We start from the raw sequence: 20,030 nt of genomic DNA, 5'->3' as shown, positions 1-20,030 counted from the left end.
ACAAAATTATGCATGAAAAATTTTGCCTCTCCATCGCGCCCACTAGTTTCTCTCCGTCCCTCTTCACTTTTCTTTCAACTTTGGCGTCAACAAACAAACATGGCAAAGCAAAGAAAAACCGTTCATTTCTATTCCCTTCGCTACCAACAAATATCTGAATTCCCTCATTTTTCGACGCTATTCTCATTTCTCTTCTCACCGAATCTTTTATCCATTTTCTTCTATCTCTTCTCTCTTCAGTTTTATTACATCTCTCTCTCTCTGTCTAGATATCCGTGTTTGTCATGAGTAACTACGATACCAATCCCTTCGCCGAAGAAGAGGTTAATCCCTTCGCCGTAAGTTTCTTCCCTAACTGTTCTCTTTTTATCCATTCAATTAATTAATTGACATAAATTGACTTCCTGTTACATCTTCTCTGCATGCTTCTCCATAACAATAGGACTTTCAATTACCTGATACGTCTGTCATTGCTAAATTGAATAGCATTCATAATGTAGCTATACGGAGTGATTTTGATGCAATTCTTTCGAACATTGTTCGATGTTAATTTAGACTCTGTTCCTGTACCGATCAAATCTTAGAATGGAAAATTGAAAACAAAACGTTGCTCATGAATGACGCCACATGTAATAATTCTGTGGCACATTAATTCACTCTCTGTTTCTACAGAGCAGGTTTTAGATTGTGGATGTATGTATGTGATGCCATGGCAACCTCTCCGTTGCGGTGGCCGCCAAATTCACGCCATTTTCTAATTGCCAACCTAACATTATGATATTCGCTTGCTGATAAAAGAAAACTGTGATATTAGATTAGTTTTTAGTTCTCTGTGTAATTAGTTATTTTTAAAGTAACATATTTGTGGAAAAAAATTATCAATTGGTTCAATCATAAATGTAAAATATTCTTAATATATATATATATATATATATATATATATATTATTTTACCGAAAATAAAAATAATTTTTAATATATAAGATATTTTCTCTATCTTTTATGTGTATTTCTTAAACTTTCTTTCAAAATAATATTGGCCAATTGAGTTCAGTTTAAATTTGTTTAAGAATATATATATATATATATATATATATATATATGTATGTATTACAATATGCTAGGAAACAATTTATGAATATGTTAAAAGCTAGATCCGTAAATTTAGTTTCCTTGAATGTTTAGGTCTTAACTCAGTAGGTTAGGACGTGAAAAATCCATAGGGTCAAAAAAACTCTCATAGAAAATGTTCAGAGTTATAAAAACTCATTGGCCAGGGTCAACTCATAAGTTTTTTTTTAGAAAAAATGTTTATTTTAAATATAAGAAAAAATGTAATTAATTTCTAATTTGTTGTAAATTTAAGTGTTTTTAATTTGTCAAATAATTATGTACAAACATTTTAATAAGACTAAATAGTCTTTGAAAAAAATTTCAATAAACTTGATTGTTTGTTTAAATAAAAAAGTTTTAAATAGAAAAATTTTATAACAATATAAAATGTTAAAATATTTGATTGACTAAACATATTTAATTTCTTTTAATTGACTAAATATATTTTTAAAATGTATAAAATAGTTATTTAATTTTGTTGTGCAAAAACTTAATGTATATTTCTCATATAGACATATTTAAGTAAGTAATTTCTTACTTTTTAATGAATTTTTATCAAAATTAACAATAAATTATTTACAATACTAAGTAGTTTATGATATATATTTTTTAATATTCAATAAATTTATTATTATTAAAATGAATATGTAAAGATTATATACATTTTCTATGCTACTTGTTATTAATTCAATTGTTCAACATTCATGTAGTTTATTAGTTTATCATTTATCTACTCTTGTAATTTTTTTTAATCATACATATATATTATTTTTTATGTTGATTGGTTTACTTATATGTTTTACCATCATACATAGAAAAAAAAGTGAATAAAAAAATAATATAAAATGTTATCTTTAACTCAAAATTTTAATATAATTTTATTGATTTTTTTTTATATTATGTTTTAACATGAAACTTTATATATTTATCTTAACTTTCTAATCATGTTGATTTTCTTCTTTATAAAAATTAAAAAACTATCAAAATGTTATAAAAAAAATACATAATATATAAAAAATCAATTATTTATCACAATATAACAAAATTCACTTCTTATTAATTAAAATTTATATCTTTTAAAATGTTTATTTGATTTTAAAGAAATTAAAATTTAATTAAGATAAAGAAAAATGATTTTATTTATTTAACATGGATATGATTTTTTTTTACAAAAATTACATTTGATTAGAACATATGTTAGAAGTGATAAGGTGAAGTTTTTTTTTTACAAAAGTTAGTAATTAATAAAATCATTAAATATTTGACAAATGTCAAGAAAATATTGTCTAAATATCATTATCATTTAATAATATATATGAAATGTTATTTCACACATGAAAATTGTTATATATGAATATAATATAAAAATATATATTTTATTTAATATATAAAAATTCAAAAAGTATGAAGTGTTATTATATATTTTATTTAATAGCATATGATATAAAAATATTGATTTAAATATAATAGAATTGTAATATATTAAATTTTTAATAAAACATATAATTTTATATGTATATATAGATGATATTGTTTTTAAAAATTATTTAAAGTTTTATAATGGGACTAAACTCACTTTAATCATAACTTTAATCTACTGGTTAAGGATTTTTTTACTCTCGAAAGATTTTTTAAAATAAAGCTTTTCAAAAAATGGGTTAAGACTAATCCATAAACCATAAATCAAGTTGAAAGCTTTTTTTTTTTTTCAAATTAATGTCACTAAATTATTTTGAGCACTTGTAGAAAGAATGAAAAATACCCAAAAATCCAAGGTTTTGATAAAGTTTTAAAAGAATGTTATGGAATTTAAGAAAAAGCTATGATTTTTTCAATCATAATGCCTTTTACCATCTAAAAGTTTATATATGCACTTCCAATAATGTTATTAGGAGGGAACTGCAAATAAAAAAGCATCAGGGCAATCAAATTATGTTGGTGGTGTATTCTATAATACAGTAAGTTCTTCCTCCCATGTTTTTACTACCATTATATTAACTTATGATCAAATCGTGACCTTTGTTTTTATTTTGAAACAAAAAAATCAGAATTCAAGAAGTGCTTCTGCAAAGCTTTCACCCCTGTCTCCTGAGCCATATGATCGTTCAGCAACGGTTGACATTCCTCTCGATTCCTCAGAGGTACATAATATTATGAAAGTGTTCAAAGGGTTGGTAACGTGGATATTATCTACTACGGATTTATTTTGGTATCAAAGTCTGGAATAATATTAAAAACAAATTTGTTGAAAGTCACACATCAACTAGAAATAAGATGAATTTATAATATATAAATGAATGAAAATTTCACTTTCAAAGTTGATTTTGTGAGGTTGAATTAAACTTAAAAATCTCTTTTTAATGTGATATTATAACCATGGTTGGAGTTTATCCTAGTGAGATCTATGTAGCATTCTGTTTCACCTACTATCGGACTACTCATTAAATTTTACTCACTTTACAAATCAGTTTTGTAAGAATAAGTTTAGAATGAATAATCTTTCTGTTATGGAAATTGACGTGTGTTGACTCTCTAAAAAACAGAAATGTAAAAACTGTCCCATATGAATGTTGGCAGACCAAATTTTTAATTGCCTAAATTTTTATCTTATAAGGACCTCAAAGCTAAGGAGAAGGAACTCCAAGCCAGAGAGGCTGAGTTGAAAAGAAGAGAACAGGTGATATATAATGACTTACGCAATGAGTTAACTTGCCACTTACAAGATGTTGAGTTAGCTGATTAACTCGTGATCTTATGTTTTGTAGGAGCTAAAACGAAAGGAAGATGCTATAGCACGAGGTATTGAGTTCATTTATATATTCCAGAACCCAATAGAAATTCAGTGGCTTACACTTTGATTTTTTGCAGCTGGAATAGTTATAGAGGAGAATAATTGGCCGCCTATTTTCCCGGTCATTCATCACGACATTGCAAAAGAAATACCAATACATCTTCAAACAATCCAGTATGTTGGATTTACAACATGGTTGGGTATGTTGAAGTCTATACAACTTTTTTTTCAAAGGTTATGTTTTAGTCATAGCTTCTTGTTTCCTCATAATTAGTTAACAGACAAATTCTAAATTAAATAATTATTTAATAATTTTAAATAGATTGAAATTATTTAAAGTTTATTTATATCTTTACTTACATGGAGTAATTGGTGAACATTTAGTCTATTTGCACTCTCAAATATGACCTTCCTCCGTCAACACATATACTTTTAATGTCTATACCATCATTTTGAACATTTGAAGTATCTGCAGGTTTGATGGCATGTCTTCTATGGAATATTGTAGCAGTTACTGTAGCTTGGATCAAAGGAGAAGGTTTGCTTTACAACTAGATATTACACTATTAAACATAATAGGAAATACTGTTGTTTACACGAACTTGGTCTTGTTTTGACTTGTAGGTCTTTCACTCTGGTTTCTAGCTATCATATACTTTATTGCCGGTGTGCCAGCATCGTATGTCATGTGGTATCGACCTCTTTATCGCGCTACAAGGTAGTTTTCTAATTTTCAATTCTTCTAGCATTGCATGGTGTTAGTATATCATTAGGGATGACAACGGGTCGGGTCGGACACGGATAGTGTCTACCCGCAACCCGACCCGCCGGATAAAAATGTACCCGCCACTTGACCCGCTACCCGCCGGGTACCCGTTTAAAAAATACTCGCGGGTATTTTAAAACCCGTGGGTACCCCTTGGATACCCGTTTTCAACCCGCGAATATTTAAAAAAGAAAAATTATAAGTTTTTAAATGAAATAATCCAAATTAAATTGAAAAAAAAAATTGAAATGTTTTAGATTTTAAGTTAAAGGTGCTACTTAAGAGAATACAGAGAGAAAAAGGGAACTTATGCATAGGAAACCAAGGACAGAGATGTAATTTTAACTTCTAAGTGGGTAACGGGTACCCGCGGGTACGGATAGTGCAAAACCCGAACCCGACCCGATAAGAAGCGGGTATTAAAAAACCTGTTACCCGCTACCCGCGGATACCTCTTACCCGCGGGTACCAACTATCCACAACGGGTTTAATCCGTGGGTACCCGCGGGCACGGGTTTTTTTGCCATCCCTATATATCACAACTATTTAGTATAAGAAGTTCTTGATTCTTGGTTTGTCCCCTCTCTTATTCACTAGTGCAGAAAGGGCTTTAGACGTTTGTTATTTTAGGTTTTTAACATCACTTCCACAACCGACGTCTATACAGGTGACGTTAATGGAACATCGACAATCCAAAAAACTGACGTTTATTTAGACGTCAGTTTGTGTCATCCCCGATGTCTAAGGCCACTATATAAACGTCAGTTTGTGCCTTAACTGACGTCTACTAAAACATATAGAGGTCGAACATGTCAATAACCGACGTCTCTGGTCATTATAGACATCCGACATTTCACTAACTGACGTCTAATATAGCGATTGTGTTTTAGTGCAGTTTTGATCCTGTCTTTCGATAGCTTAGTACCACACTCTCCCTTCGCTAGCTTCCCCTCCAAAAAAGCTTGTGTCTTTTGCATCTCTTATGACATTTCAACCCAAAACAGAACCTGGGTTCATGCCTAGTTTCCATTCAACTACAAAAGAAAAAAATTACGGTGACACGAACTAGACAAGGACCCAAGTTCCATTTTGGGTCGAAACGCCATAAAACATCCAAAAGACGCCGCTTTTCTTGTGAGGAAGCTAGCAATGGGAGAATGTGGTACTACGATACACAAAGAGAGGATCAAAACTACACTAAAACACAACGAAAACACATTTTAATCAGTTATTAGATGATAAACGATCAAGAAACCATTTTAATCGGACTAAAACAAAGTTTAAACGGTTGAAATAAAAAAAAAAAAACGCACCTGCAATGCAATACCGCGAGAGAGAGAAAAGGAGAAGAGGAAGAACATTGTGCGTATAACTGCGAGAGACAGAAAAGGAGAGGAGGAAGAAGATGATGTGCGAGAAACTGCGAGTTCGCAGTTTATTTAACTTGAATTTATGCGTCGGTCATCGTACCAACTGACGTCTATAGACGTTGGCTACATCACTAGTCTGACATCTAAGAGACTTTTCACCTGCCTTTTTCAGGCCAATTAGACGTCAGATGCAGGGGGAGTTGACGTCTAAAGCACTGAGCGAAGTGACTTTTCAGTAACTGGTCAGTCCAGTAGACGATGGGGACCTGGGGGTCGACGTCTATGTACGTCGATCCTGAACAAAGGGACGTCTATTTTCCTGCGGGGTAAGTGAATCGCATTAATTGCAGTCATATAGACGTCGGTCCTGTACCAAGTGACGTCTACGTGCCTGCGAGGTAGGTGAATCGCATTAATTGCAGCAAGATAGACGTCTAGCCCCCCGTAACCGACGTCTATATAGTTGAAATAGACTGACTTCTCACCTACCTGTCAGGCCCATGGACGTCTGTTTAAGGTGAAACAGACGTCTACACTATCATATACATCGGTTTCCAGGTCGACTGACGTCTATATGGTCAACTTATTTACGAAAATGCCACCGGTCAGTCATATACGTCTCGCCACTTCATAACTGGCGTCTAAGGAGTGACGTTAAACAACGATTTTGCACTAGTGATTATTAACACTCAAAATTAGAATGTTGTGTTTAATAATTTTGGGTCATCTTCTGTTTCAGGACGGACAGTGCTCTAAAGTTTACCTGGTTTTTCTTTACTTATTCGGTAAGTTTTACATACTTCCTACTTGTTCTCATTCTTTAGCTCTAGTTTCTTGAAGTATTCTTATCAATTTTCCCATTCCTTCCAAACAGGTGCATATTCTCTTTTGTGTTTTTGCTGCAGTCGCTCCTCCAATTATCTTCAAAGGAAAATCTCTCACGTCAGTTCCTTTCTTAAACTACAATCTTCTAATTTAGGACAAGGGTATTTGACACTAGAAATTTTTTACACCCAATTGATAGTATCCTACATTATTTTTTTAATTTCTTTTTTAAGTTTAAAAATTAATTTTTGCTAAGATCATTATCTCTATAAAAATTTTCAAAAAATAGTAAGGAATAGTGTCAATGCAAAAAATATTCTCGCTATAACACAAATAACCTTGTCTTTACCTCTGCCTAACCGATGTATCATCGAGCTAATTTTCCCTAAACTATTTAATGAACAGGACTGTTGTCTCTTGCAGTTGACTTGATTATGTGATCATATTTTTTTTTAACTTCGAGTTTGATTGAAGTTGTTGAACTTGATTAAAGGCATATTTAAGATAGATTGTAAAAATGGATCAATTTTGAGATTGACTCACAAATCTCTAGTTCACTTAGGTTAAATATGTAATAAGTCAAGTTAGCTTGTCAATCTACCTAATTTTATTTTTTATACTTATTTTTAATTATATTTGAAGTTTTTTTGTGCTTATTTTTTTATTATATTTGGAGTTTAAGATGATTTTGGATTGTATTATATTTTTTATTTACTTTGAATTTTTTTTTAAATTTAACATAATTTTGGATTTTTATATTTAAATTAGAAAAAATATTTACTTTTTTGAGATTGAAAACAAAACTTATCATTAAATGAGCGAGTGAACCAACTAGTTTAACCCACTAACAGTGATGAATAGAGTCAGATTCAAATTTTTTCAACTCATTAATAAATTAGTGAGGTTAAATTGGTTCACTAAGTGATTGGATGACCTATTTTGATCGTACTAATTTATGATACCACTTTTATCAGTTATATTATTGCTATATGCTCCTTTTGCATCGTGGTTACATTTTTACTTGAATTAACGGTTGTTATATGATGTTACGTTGTGGGCAGAGGTATTCTACCTGCATTTGAGGTCTTGGACAGCAATGCAGTGCTCGGGGTATGTACCAACTGTTGTTACTTTGTCCCTTACATTTTATTTTTCTTTAACAAGGGAGGGACAATTTATATTCCATGATTAAATGACGCTAAAAGCGCGCAATTACAGATATTGTACTTCATTGGGTTTGGATTTTTCACCATTGAATCACTTCTGAGCATTTGGCTTATTCAGGTTTTTCATAATCCTAGCTTTAGTTTATTGCATTCCTATGACTTTACTGCTTTCTTTCTTTATATTTAATTTATATCTTTGCAGCAAGTATACATGTACTTCAGGGGCAGTGGCAAGGCTGCAGAAATGAGGCGAGAGGCTGCAAAAGGAGCCATGAGAGCAGCTCTATGACAAAGCGATGAAATGTGAAAAAAAAAAAATTCTTTTAACAACACTTTTTTAACAACTTTTTTACAAACGCATACGTGGTAGTTTGTGATTGGTCCGTTTTAAACATTTTTTAAAACATAAATTCAAATAGACCAATAAAGTGATAACACATGTACTATTATCAAAAAAGTTGTTAAAAAGTGTTGTCAAAATATCATGATCCATGTGAAAAATTGCACTTGGAAAGGTCTATCTTACCCATGGACATCCAAAATATTGATTTCATTGTAATTTTCGAGACTTAGAAAAACGCTACTTGTGCATGTATAAGGCTACATTATTTGAGATTTTAGATAATCTCTTCATGTGTATATGGCTTCTTTCATAGAATTTTATTTTATATTAATACACATAGTTTTACGAAGAAAAAAAAAATATCTTTGTCATAAAACAGTAACGTTTATCGTCACGCTTATTTTAGAAACTTAAGATTTATTCACGGATGAGAATTATGAAATCCGTGATACTCTAAAGCATTTATTGCAGTAAGATACACAATATAAAATATTTTCTAACACAATTAATATTGTAACTGATTATATATGTAAGGTGTTATTTGGGTGGAGAGAGTAATTGAGTCAATTTGAGAAGATTTGAAAGTAATTTCTTTTGTTATTTATTGGAGTAAATTTGGAAGTAAACGAGAATGGATTTGGAAGTAAAATTTGTGAGAATTAGTATAGAATTTAATTTATGTGACAGATTAAAAAAATTTACTTCCAAATTTATTTTCACTTATCTTCAAATCTATTCAAATAAATAACAAAAAAATTTATCTTCAAATCCTTTCATTTACTCTCCCCAAATCCTCTTAAGTGAATAAAGTCTAAATGATATCCATACAACAGTTAATCGATCTCTTATGTTGGAATCACATATGAAGTTATCCATTGCTTAAAAATTTAGACTTAATTTCATTCCGATTATAGAGATAATGGCAACTTGTTTAGAACACAATAAATATGGTAACTCTTCATCTCATTCTAATTATTAAAAGCTAGTTAATTTGCATTTTTAATCTTCCTTCTTCAACTAGTGTGGTGGAAATGTCATGGAAATGTCAGTGATGATGGATAATGGACAAAAGCTTATATACACGATTACAACTTTGAGAATTTCCGAATCACCATGTGATTGAACCAAGAGATGGATCTTCATCTGATTTTTATTTGTCAGTAAGTCGAAAAGAGGACTCCATCAAACTCATTAAAAGAGGATTATTTTTTTCCAATTTCTTTAATTTAAAAGAAAAAAAAACTACATTCATCTATAAATATTTAACAACTTGCCACATTATTTAAATCAGAAATATCAATATGTCATATCAACTTTTGTTTAATCTCATTGACTCTATTTAACAACAGAATTACAATTGAATCAATTTTACAAAACTAACGATTTAATTGAAATAAAAAAAAAAAAAACTAAAAAACTTATTTGAGATTCAAATCGAAATAAAAACCTTAAAAATGATTAAACATCCATATAAATTACGTATATATAAAAATTATTGTACCATTAACAATAATAATTAAATCACAAATTATTTTAACTTTTAATATATTATATATAATTTCATAATTTATAATATGTATTAATGTTGTGGGAGACATATAGTCTTTAACCTATTTTTTTCATTCTCTCCGTATATTTTTTTCATAATATGATTAAATCTCATCATTGAAGAGTTAAGAATCAATTATCAATCAAACTTTCAACCGTGTAAGTTTTTATTTACTTTATATTCTTTTTTTCTCTTATTTTCTATATTCTTTTTTCCCTTATTTTATATAAGATTTTGCTATCAATGGTAGGATCAATTGAAAAAAATATTCTCTTAACTTAATTTTTTCACATTGTCAAATAAAAAACAAAACTTTTTTTTCTACATATTGAAATTTTGTCATTTAGATAATTTGATCTAGGTTCCTAGATTTTAGAATAATTTATTACTCGAAAAATAATAAATTAAGAAGTATATTTAAAGGTAAATAAACATAATATTATATAAAATTATATCACTAGTCATAAGATAAAAAAATAATTTAAAGATTAAATATGCTAAACTTAAAATAACATTTAAATTTGTGGAAATTAATTTAATTCCTAAACTTTACAGTAAATTGATATAATCCTTATAAAAAAATGTACGCGCCAGGTAGGGGTCGAACCTACGACTTTCTGCTTAGGAAACAGACGCTCTATCCACTGAGCTACAGGCGCTTTATGCATTATTATATACACATATAGTTTGATATATAATAATACTTGTAGAATTGTTTCAAACATACTGTTTACACTCACTTTTATGTCCAGAGATTTAAATCTTGTTTTCTTACCTACTTCTAAATTCTTAAACTCACACTGATGAAAAAAAGGGTTTAATTTAGTTAGTTAAATGATGTGCAATAGTTACTGTTAATACATGTATCAGACATTCATTATGTGTTCGAAACTTTAATATAAATTAATAGATCAATTGAAATTAATGACAATGGATTAATAGAATTACTAATTAATAAATACTAAAATTAAATTAAAAATTTTTATTATCCCAACATAGATTTAAATCTTCCAGAAAAACAAAAAATCTCATTCCTAACTATCAATGTATAAATTCTTCAACTTCGTTAGCTCTTTTTGTAAAAAAGTTAAATATAATAATAAGCTACAATATTCTTAAAGTTTAATAATCAATACTATGTTTTAGAAATTAAATTAATAAGATTAATAGTTACTAGAAATATATTAAGATGTCTGATACATTAGTTATATTATTATTACTATAGTATGTACATATATAACTAGTGGAAGTAGATTCTTTTGTAAAAGACTTAATTAAGGGTAATAATAAGGCTAAAGTTTACTAGTCAATAAGTTTTAGAAATTAAATTAATAATTATTAATAGTTAATAGGAATATATATATAACTATGTATGACACATTTAATCAATAATATTAATACTAATATGTATATAATTAGTGGAAATATGATACAGGTTGAGTACTATAATATTTATCATGAATTGAAAGTGCATATTTTATCACTTGCAGAAGAAACGTTGAGGGTACTTAACCTGTGTTATGATAAATTTTTAAATTTTTACAACACTAACAATATTATTGTTATTATAAACGAAATTAGATTAAATTACAATAATCACTTCTGAAGTTTCGTAATATTATACAAACATTTGCTACTTTTTTATCATTTAAAGTTCCATACTTTAATATTTTTTCAAACAATTAAAAAGTTAGTATAATATATAAAAAAGTGTCACTAAAATGTTCTTTTAATAAGTAAAGGAGGGCAATACAGAGATAGAAAATACAGAAAATATTAACATAGTTTCATCAAGTCTTCAGCATGGTTAATATAATTTACTCCATTTAATTCTAACAATGAAAAATATTAAACTGTGATTTAACTTTAAATTAATATAAAAAGATAGCACAAGGTGAACAGCACGTTCATCACACTTATACCTAATAAAAAGATAATCCAGTGTTGTGTTTTAAGCATCTCATATTAACCAATTTATACCAATGCATCGTATAAGGTTTTTACAAATTATACTAAAAGACTAAAGTTAATTAAAATGACTGTAACTTAGTTTGTTATGCGTGTTAGATAGTGGCTTTCATTACTTCATAAAAGAGTACCCACATTTAATCAATTAAAATTATATTAAGATGAATATTTACATAAAATTCTTAATATATAAAGAAAATAATAATAATAATGATATTTTAATTTTGTACGAATAACAACAAAAAATTTATAAATATAAATAATATATGCATAATTATTAATCCAAAATATTTAAACATATATTATATAAAATATTTAATATTATATATTTTAGAAAATAAAATTTAAACATATAATTTCATTAAATAAGTATTCAATTTCAATTAATAACAATTGTATTCACAAATTGCAGGATCATTGTATTGGCTTAGAAACACTGGAACACTAGCAAGAATCCCTTTTTCTTTTATTATTAAATAAATGAGAAAAAACGAAAAGTTTTACCAAAAAGAGCAAATAGGATTTGATCATGAGATGTCACCATTTTCTTTTTTTATTGGCGGTCGGAGTGGACCTATGCAATGACTCAGGTTTGTTTTTGGGTTGAAATGTCATGAAAAATCCAAAATACATAATTTTTTTTTACGAGAAAACTAGCAAAGAAAAGAGGTGCTACTACGCTACCCAAAGACACCAGTAAAAATCGCACCAAAACACAACGAAAACACATTTTAATTGGTTCAAATAAAAGATAATACATCAAAGATTATTTTAATCGGATTAAAAGCAAGTTTAACTATATCAAAAGAGATTAAACGCACCTCTAAATTCAAAGGAGCAGAGAGAAAAGCAAAGGAAGACGATGAAGTGGGCGAAATTGTTGGTTCGCAATCTCTGTTTTAAAAAGAAATCTGACGTCAGTTGCACACAAGACCGACGTCTATAATGGAAAAGATGTCTGTGAACTCACTAATTCGATGTTGATCTGATTTAAAAATTAATATTTGCGGGGCTTATAGATGTTGACTACTAAGGCCACTAACATCTATATACGATTATAGACGTTAGTGAGGAGGCATTCGACGTCTACGTGACAGAAAGGAATGACTTTTCACCTGTCTGTCAGACATATAGACGTCGACTATCGCTTACCTGACGTCTATAGGTCTGGCAGGTAAGTGAATAGCCATTAATGTCCACCATATAAACGTCAGTTTGGCGGGATTCGACGTCTATATGACGAAAAGGAATGACTTTTCACCTGCCCCGTAGACATATAGACGTTGAGGTTGCCCTAACTGACGTCTATATGACTGACAGGTAGGTGAACAACCATTAATTTTCGCCATATACCCGACGTCTATATCTCTGAAAGAAATGACTTTTCACCCATCTGTTAGACATATAAACTTCAGTTAGGACAGCTCCGACGTATGAAAGACTATAGACGTCGGTGTCCTTCCAAACGAATGTCTATATGACCAACTTATTTACGAAAATGCCACTGGTCATCAATATCTGTTGAGTTTATCCTGACCGACATCTAAGGGGTGACGTTAATCAGTGTTTTTGCATTAGTGATAATAAACCTAATGTTTTATTTCATCTTAGTTTCTAAAAATAACATTTTAATTTAATATAATTTTGTTAATATTAATTTTTTTTTTCATTTTTAAATAATTAATGACATTGTTTTATAATACAATCTACACTATTTACAATTTATTTTAATTTACTTTTATATATAAGAGTAAAATGATAGTCTTATATTTTTATCGATTAAAATACTTTTTAACTATTACATGCATCACATCACTTATCATATTATGTGATAAATTTAAAAATATTTTAATTAATAAAAACAAAATATTAGTATTTTATCCTTAACGATAAAATTAATTTAAAATAAAATGTAATTAGTATAAAAAAATGTAATCATATTATACTACTGATTCGTGAACATTTTAAACGTAAGTAACAATTAGGGTTTGATAGTATCAAAATTTTCAATATAGAAAATAAACTGAGACAAATAATAATAAAAAAACCTATTTAAGATTTTTTTATCAAAAATAAAAATGAAAAACATCATTAAATCTATAATAGGAGTTGTTATTACGATAATTATATTTACCTTTACTAAAACCATCTAAAAATTTAAATGACAAATTTACAATAGTTTTACAAAAGTGTTTAATTCTATTCATTCGTAAATACTTAATCTTAATTTAATAAAAAATCATTATACATTATATTTATACTCAATTTTTAAAATATTATTTTATTATTGTTGAAAGTCCTATAAAATAAAATTAATTAAAAATATATAAATTAATACAAATTTTAATTTTTTTAAAATTAAACAAAACTAAATTAAGTTTAAAGTATTTTTTTAACATGTTATCATAATCATTATTATTAGAGATTATCCGAAATTTATTGTTTGTTTGTTAAACATATATTAATCCACAACGTGAAAAAAAATGTATTGAAAGTTCTATGTAAATTCAGTTTAAAAAATATATAAATAAATACAAACATTGTGAAATTAAAGTTCATTCTTTACGGCTATAGATTGATATCTTCATAAAACAAATAGTATAATATAACTACGTAACAATTTATTTTCATTATAATCCTATCTATACTAATTTTTTAAAATATAGGTTTTTCATAAATGATAATATTACAAAATATTTAAGATAAATCTAATATTAATTTCTCTAAGATGTTAACAAACTTAGATTACTACCACAGAACATGCATTTTCATCCCTCAAATTTTCATTCATGAGATCTTATTCTTCCACTAGCCAAAACACATCAAAGCATTTCTCTTCTCCTGGAAGAAATGCAACCCCTTATTTTCAAACTCTTTCGCCTTAAATTGATACAAACAAACATGCATCACACTCACCATTCCGTCTTCTCGAACATTAAATCGTGCGAAATAAACACAGTATAAACAACTCTATCACTTTGCAACCCCATTTAACACAAAAAGCCAAGAAAAAGAACTTAAAAAATGTTAATCCAATGCTAAAATCACGGTCTTGAAAATAGAAGAATTGTATAAATGGGCGTGGAGCCTATTTAGGTTGCGCCACGCCCAGATTAATAATTAAGTCTTTAAGAATTTTTTTTGTTTACTCTTAGCAAATTAGTTTTATTTTTCTATCAAAATGTAGTTGACATTATCATAAATCTCAAGAGATCTAGTGCATTGCATGAGAAAGAAGGAGAGCAAGAGTGGGAAGACAGTTAAAAAGATGTAAAACATATTTAAATAGTTTCAAAGGACATACATTGTTTTCGTGCACATTTTATATGGAAATTTACAAAAATATAAGTTTTGGAGTTAACATTAGTGAAGGTCTTCTAGCCATCAAATGTTTTATCCTAAGTTACACGTTTACAGGGAAACCATCAAATGTTTTATTCTATGTTAAACGTTAAAATGAAAGAATATAATATCCATTAGTCTGGTTTCTCCATACTACAGGGAATCCATTAACACTAGTAGAGTAAAACAAAAAGTATACTGCATTCAGAATTATATCAAAGCATCACCAACCACATCTCAACACAGAATAAGCTTCATTAATCTAAAACTCATCCACAAACAGAGTAGCAGGACATCAAACAAACATCATAGGTGCACAATTTAGGTCCAGATACTCGACTTCCAATAATTGCCACAAAAAAACAAACATAAATGTTCAGTTTAAGTCCTGACCCAAACCATTGGGAGCTACTCTAGCGCAACCTTCTTGCTTCTCTTTCGGACTCAAGTAGGGTGAGAATGTCTCCTTCTCTCACAGGTCCTTTCACATTCCTCATGATGTGCCTGTTTTGATCATCCAAGAACTTCACTCTAACCTGAGTCACCTGACCTCTAGACCCTGTTCGACCCATAACTTTAACAACAAGGGCGTGCTTCACCTGAGATTCCATCCTGTTCAAACACAGACAACATTTATAATTTATAATGTTTACAGATTGTGTACAGTTTTGCTATCATTCCATCTGTACAGAAAAGTGTAGAACAACACAGCAGTTTAGACTAAAAATTATAGATCTTCAAATACAAAATTCAGTTCAATTTATCCAAAAGTTTGAGTAAGAAGGGACAGATAAATGCATAACTAAAAGCAGTTTAGACTGAAATGAAAAGCTATTCCCATGATTCATGAAATCAAATGACATAAACAACTAATAATGATGCTTCAGGGATCGGAATTACAAATGTTTCTAAAAACACTTTTAGGAGCAGCATATAAAAATTCTCATGTATCTTATCTCTAGTACCAGATTTTTTTTAACTTTTGCACAGGTAAAAACTTAAAGTTTACTTATTTATTTTTTCTTTTCATACAAAAAATTATCCTAACCTAATTCAGAGGGTATAATCAAATCACATATACAATTTAAAAAGTGGTTCCTTTAACAAAATATGACCAGAGAATTATATTCTTCTCTATCATAAAGTGGTTCGCAGAATACTGCAAAATCGCAATTACAAAAACAGAGGATAACAAATATAAGGACAAACAAACACAGCAAGCGAGAAGATTGAAGAAAATATTGAAACGGCGGTGAAAGTACCGGAAATTGGTAGTAGAAAAGAGGAGGCGAGAGTGGTGGCGGCTTTCTCTTCTATGAATCTATCTCTGGCAGAGGACAATAGCAACTCAAAACCCTAGTTTATAAAGCTCTTTACAGGGTTTTAAATTTTCTTTTTAATAGACAAAGTTGTAACACTCTTAGGAGTTTTCTTGATTAAGATTTAGCACAATATGAGAAATTTATAAATTCTAACAAATTTAAATAGGTTAGATTTCAATTAAATTGTTTATTTTTTGAAATAATTTTGAATATATTAAATTTCATAAACAGAAAAAAATATATATTTCACATTATTTCAAAAATAGTATTTCTTATAATAGCAAAGATAATTTTAACTATGATAATCAAAATAAAGTTTAAGAAAATTTTCTAACTCTAAAGTGTCAAAAATATTTACAAAATAATATATTTCAAAAACATATTGATAAAAGAAAATAATGTAAATCAAAATATTAATTATAAAACAATTCATAAATTATATATATATATATATATATATATATATATATATATATATATATATATATATATATTAGTAAAAAGTTAAGAATGAGCATTCGTTATTAACCAACATGTTATTAAAAAAATCCTAACATCTTCCACACAAACACATGAATAAAAGTTCAAAAAATCTGCGATATAGCAATTTTACTGTAAATTTGTAATCAAGTAATAAAAAATTAGAGATAATTAATTATTAAAGTCATAATCTTCCACACAAACACATGAATGAAAGTTCAAAAAATCTGCGATATAGCAATTTTACTGTAAATTTGTAATCAAGTAATAAAAAATTAGAGATAATTAATTATTAAAGTCATATAATATAGGTAACTTTCTTAATATGATTAAACTTCTAGAATTATATAACCATAAGATGACACAAGTTATATTAAAATATGTCTCATGTAATGTAAAGTATACTTCTCATCTTATTCAAATAAATAATCAAATAAGTAATATGATTGAAGGTTTTTTGAGCTTTTATTCACATGTTATTAAAAGATCCTAACATCTTCCACAAACACATGAATAAAAGTTCAAAAAACCTTCAATCATCACTATAAGCAACTTTATTATAAATTTGTAATCAAGTAATAAAAAATTAGAAATAATTAATCAATCTATAAAACCCTACAACCACATAAACATTGTTCACCACGTAACAATTTAATGAAAGTTTATGAAAACTTGTTAAATGAATCTATGTACATTAATAACATAAGTTTATGAAAACTTGTTAAATGAATCTATGTACATTAATAACATTATAAATATTCAAAGTTCTAAGCAAGTTTTTAATAATTATTTATGGCTAAAAACCTTTATTCATAACATTCTTTTGCTAGCACTTCAAGCTTATACATTTAGAACCATGAAAAAACATAAAAATTATGTAACATAGATAACTTTCTTAATATGATTAAACTTTTAGCATTATATAACAATAAGGTGACATAAATTATATTAGAAAATGTTTCATATAATATAAAGTATATTTCTTATCATATTCAAATAAGTATATTGTACAATTTTTTCTAGAAAAGTAAGAAGTCGCATTCATGAAAAAATTTGAAATTCTAAATTTTGCATAATTGTTGATGAAGCATGTGATGAATTTAAAAAAGAGCAAAAAATGATTATTGTGTTGATTTGTATATAAGGTTGGTAATATAAAAGAATAATTTTTTTTTTTAGATTGTGCATGTTAAGGATACAACAAGGAATTAAGTGTTGTTCTCTTTAGGCATAACTTTGATGTTTTCAATATTTATGGTCAAATGTACGTTGATGCTAATAATAGAGGGGAAAATGGAATGGATTTCAAACATTATTTATTAACGATAATCTTTATGCTTATTATGTGTATTGTTTTGCTCATAGACTACAACTTGTTTTAGTGGTTGTTTGAAGAGGTTATTCTAGTCATAAACTTTTTTTTAAAATTTGATTTTTATTGTAAATGTTATGTTTCTCTAGTAAACGTCATTATAAGTTACAAGTTGCTCAATTAGATAAAATAATTGAATTGTTCTAAATATGTGAACTTGAAATTGGCAAAGGAAGAAACCAAATTGCCACTTTAAAATGAGTTGGTGATGCTTGTTAAAGCTCACATTTTTATTTGTAGTATGACGAAGCTATATAATGCATCTTGTCTGGTTTTTTGAAAAATTATTATTGATAAATCAACTTATTCTCAAAATAGTGATGTTGATGTTGCATTTAATATTTTGTCTTTATTTGAGTTCATCACGTTGATTTTACACATGATGAAAGAGATTATGAGAATTACTTATTGTCTTTGTCAAGTATTCCTTAGCACAGTTTAGGGTGGATATATTTTTTGTTACAGTGGATAAGCAACTACAAAAATTAAATGACCAGTTTAGTGAGCAAATAATGAAACTTTTAACTCAAAGTAATTTGATTTCTAAGAATGATTATAAAGCTTTGGACATTGAGTTATATGTCCAATTGTGAACAAATTTTATTCTTTAGATTTTAGTAAGCAAGAGAATATTAGTTTAAAATTCCAACTTCAACATTTTATTCTTGATGCTCCTAACCATTCAGATTTGAAGAATTTATCAACCATTCTTGAATTATGACAATCTTTAGCAAGAATAAGAATGTTAATGACATTTTTTTTACTTGATTGATCATTTAATTCGTCTTATTTTAACTCTTCATGTTTATACAACTACAACAGTAAAATCATTTTCTAGTGTGAAGATTATTAAAAACAAATTGCAGAATAAAATGAAAGATGAATTTCTGGTTGACAATACGATTATTTACATTAAAAAGCAAATTGTTGAAAATTTTAGTTTTGATTCAATTATTGACGAGTTTAAGAATTTGAAGGAACCAACGACAATCCTTTAGACATGTGTGATTTCTTTTATAGTTATAGGTAAAATAAATTGTATCCTCATTTTTATTATATTAGTAACAATATTTAAATATATAAATTTTGAGTGTATTATTTTAAATCCTCTAAAATTATTGGTTAAGATTGTCACCCATCTAAGGTGTGATAAAAATATCACATAGTTGTCCTTTAGAGAAAGATAACATCTTTCGATGTTTACCATGTTTAAACTTGATTTTTTAGCTTGTTAGGTGAACACAATATTGTTATTGCAAAACTAGTAGAGCACGTAAAAAAGTTTGACAACATTTTAGAAATTAAAAACACAGGCTCTTCGTTCTTTTTCTATTATTCAAATGATGGATATATATATAGGAATTGAAGAAAATAGTCATTACAAATCGTTCTTTGGTCAATGAGTAGTTTGAAACTCACTTGAAAATGTATTTGCTCAAAATTGTGTAATGCACACAGTTGTATGAAACATATAAACTTTTCTATGGTTAACAAAAACAAGTTAGAGAGTTGTTGAAACAAAGTAATTTTAGTTCATTTTCCAGGAGATGGATCATATGACATGCCTTTTCATGTCTGTTTGGTCAAATGTACAAAACGATTATTCCTTACAATACACATATTT

General features: G+C 27.9%; 2 protein-coding genes and 1 non-coding gene across 4 annotated transcripts; 1 reads left to right on the top strand and 2 right to left on the bottom strand.

The window, feature by feature from the left end:
- The first annotated feature begins 284 nt into the window (after positions 1 to 284).
- LOC106754241 (secretory carrier-associated membrane protein 1-like) lies at positions 285 to 8,319 on the top strand. 2 transcript variants are annotated; one of them, XM_014636241.1, is made up of 13 exons: positions 285 to 338; positions 3,005 to 3,070; positions 3,161 to 3,253; positions 3,727 to 3,789; positions 3,878 to 3,911; positions 3,981 to 4,103; positions 4,379 to 4,441; positions 4,528 to 4,621; positions 6,779 to 6,824; positions 6,914 to 6,981; positions 7,926 to 7,974; positions 8,083 to 8,148; positions 8,233 to 8,319. In XM_014636241.1, the coding sequence occupies exons 1-13, from the start codon at positions 285 to 287 to the stop codon at positions 8,317 to 8,319; spliced, it is 906 nt and encodes a 301-aa protein (XP_014491727.1). The 2 variants fall into 2 exon arrangements, with proteins under 2 accessions (XP_014491727.1, XP_014491728.1); XM_014636242.1 differs by lacking the exon at positions 3,005 to 3,070.
- Positions 8,320 to 10,508: 2,189 nt separating this feature from the next.
- On the bottom strand, positions 10,509 to 10,581 carry TRNAR-CCU. Its single transcript has one exon. It is a non-coding gene; the product is annotated as a tRNA-Arg (tRNA).
- A 4,833-nt stretch (positions 10,582 to 15,414) lies between these two features.
- On the bottom strand, positions 15,415 to 16,649 carry LOC106754238 (40S ribosomal protein S28). The gene is made up of 2 exons (XM_014636239.2): positions 16,495 to 16,649; positions 15,415 to 15,844 (listed from the first exon to the last, which is right to left on the bottom strand). The coding sequence occupies exon 2, from the start codon at positions 15,841 to 15,843 to the stop codon at positions 15,646 to 15,648; it is 198 nt and encodes a 65-aa protein (XP_014491725.1). The 5' UTR covers position 15,844; positions 16,495 to 16,649; the 3' UTR covers positions 15,415 to 15,645.
- Between the last annotated feature and the right edge of the window lie 3,381 nt (positions 16,650 to 20,030).

This window comes from Vigna radiata, unplaced genomic scaffold (assembly GCF_000741045.1).
Source record: "Vigna radiata var. radiata cultivar VC1973A unplaced genomic scaffold, Vradiata_ver6 scaffold_86, whole genome shotgun sequence".
Classification (NCBI taxonomy): Eukaryota; Viridiplantae; Streptophyta; class Magnoliopsida; order Fabales; family Fabaceae; genus Vigna; species Vigna radiata.
Note: the sequence above shows the minus strand (reverse complement) of the source record. Positions and strands in the feature narration are given on the sequence as shown.

Excerpts from the sequence above, each read along its gene's own strand:
- LOC106754241 (XM_014636241.1), top strand. The coding sequence starts at position 285 with ATGAGTAACTACGATACCAATCCCTTCGCCGAAGAAGAGGTTAATCCC. Across the intron at positions 4,622-6,778 it reads CCTCTTTATCGCGCTACAAG|GACGGACAGTGCTCTAAAGT; the intron begins GTAGTTTTCTAA and ends CTTCTGTTTCAG. Across the intron at positions 6,825-6,913 it reads GGTTTTTCTTTACTTATTCG|GTGCATATTCTCTTTTGTGT; the intron begins GTAAGTTTTACA and ends CCTTCCAAACAG.
- LOC106754238 (XM_014636239.2), bottom strand. The coding sequence starts at position 15,843 with ATGGAATCTCAGGTGAAGCACGCCCTTGTTGTTAAAGTTATGGGTCGA.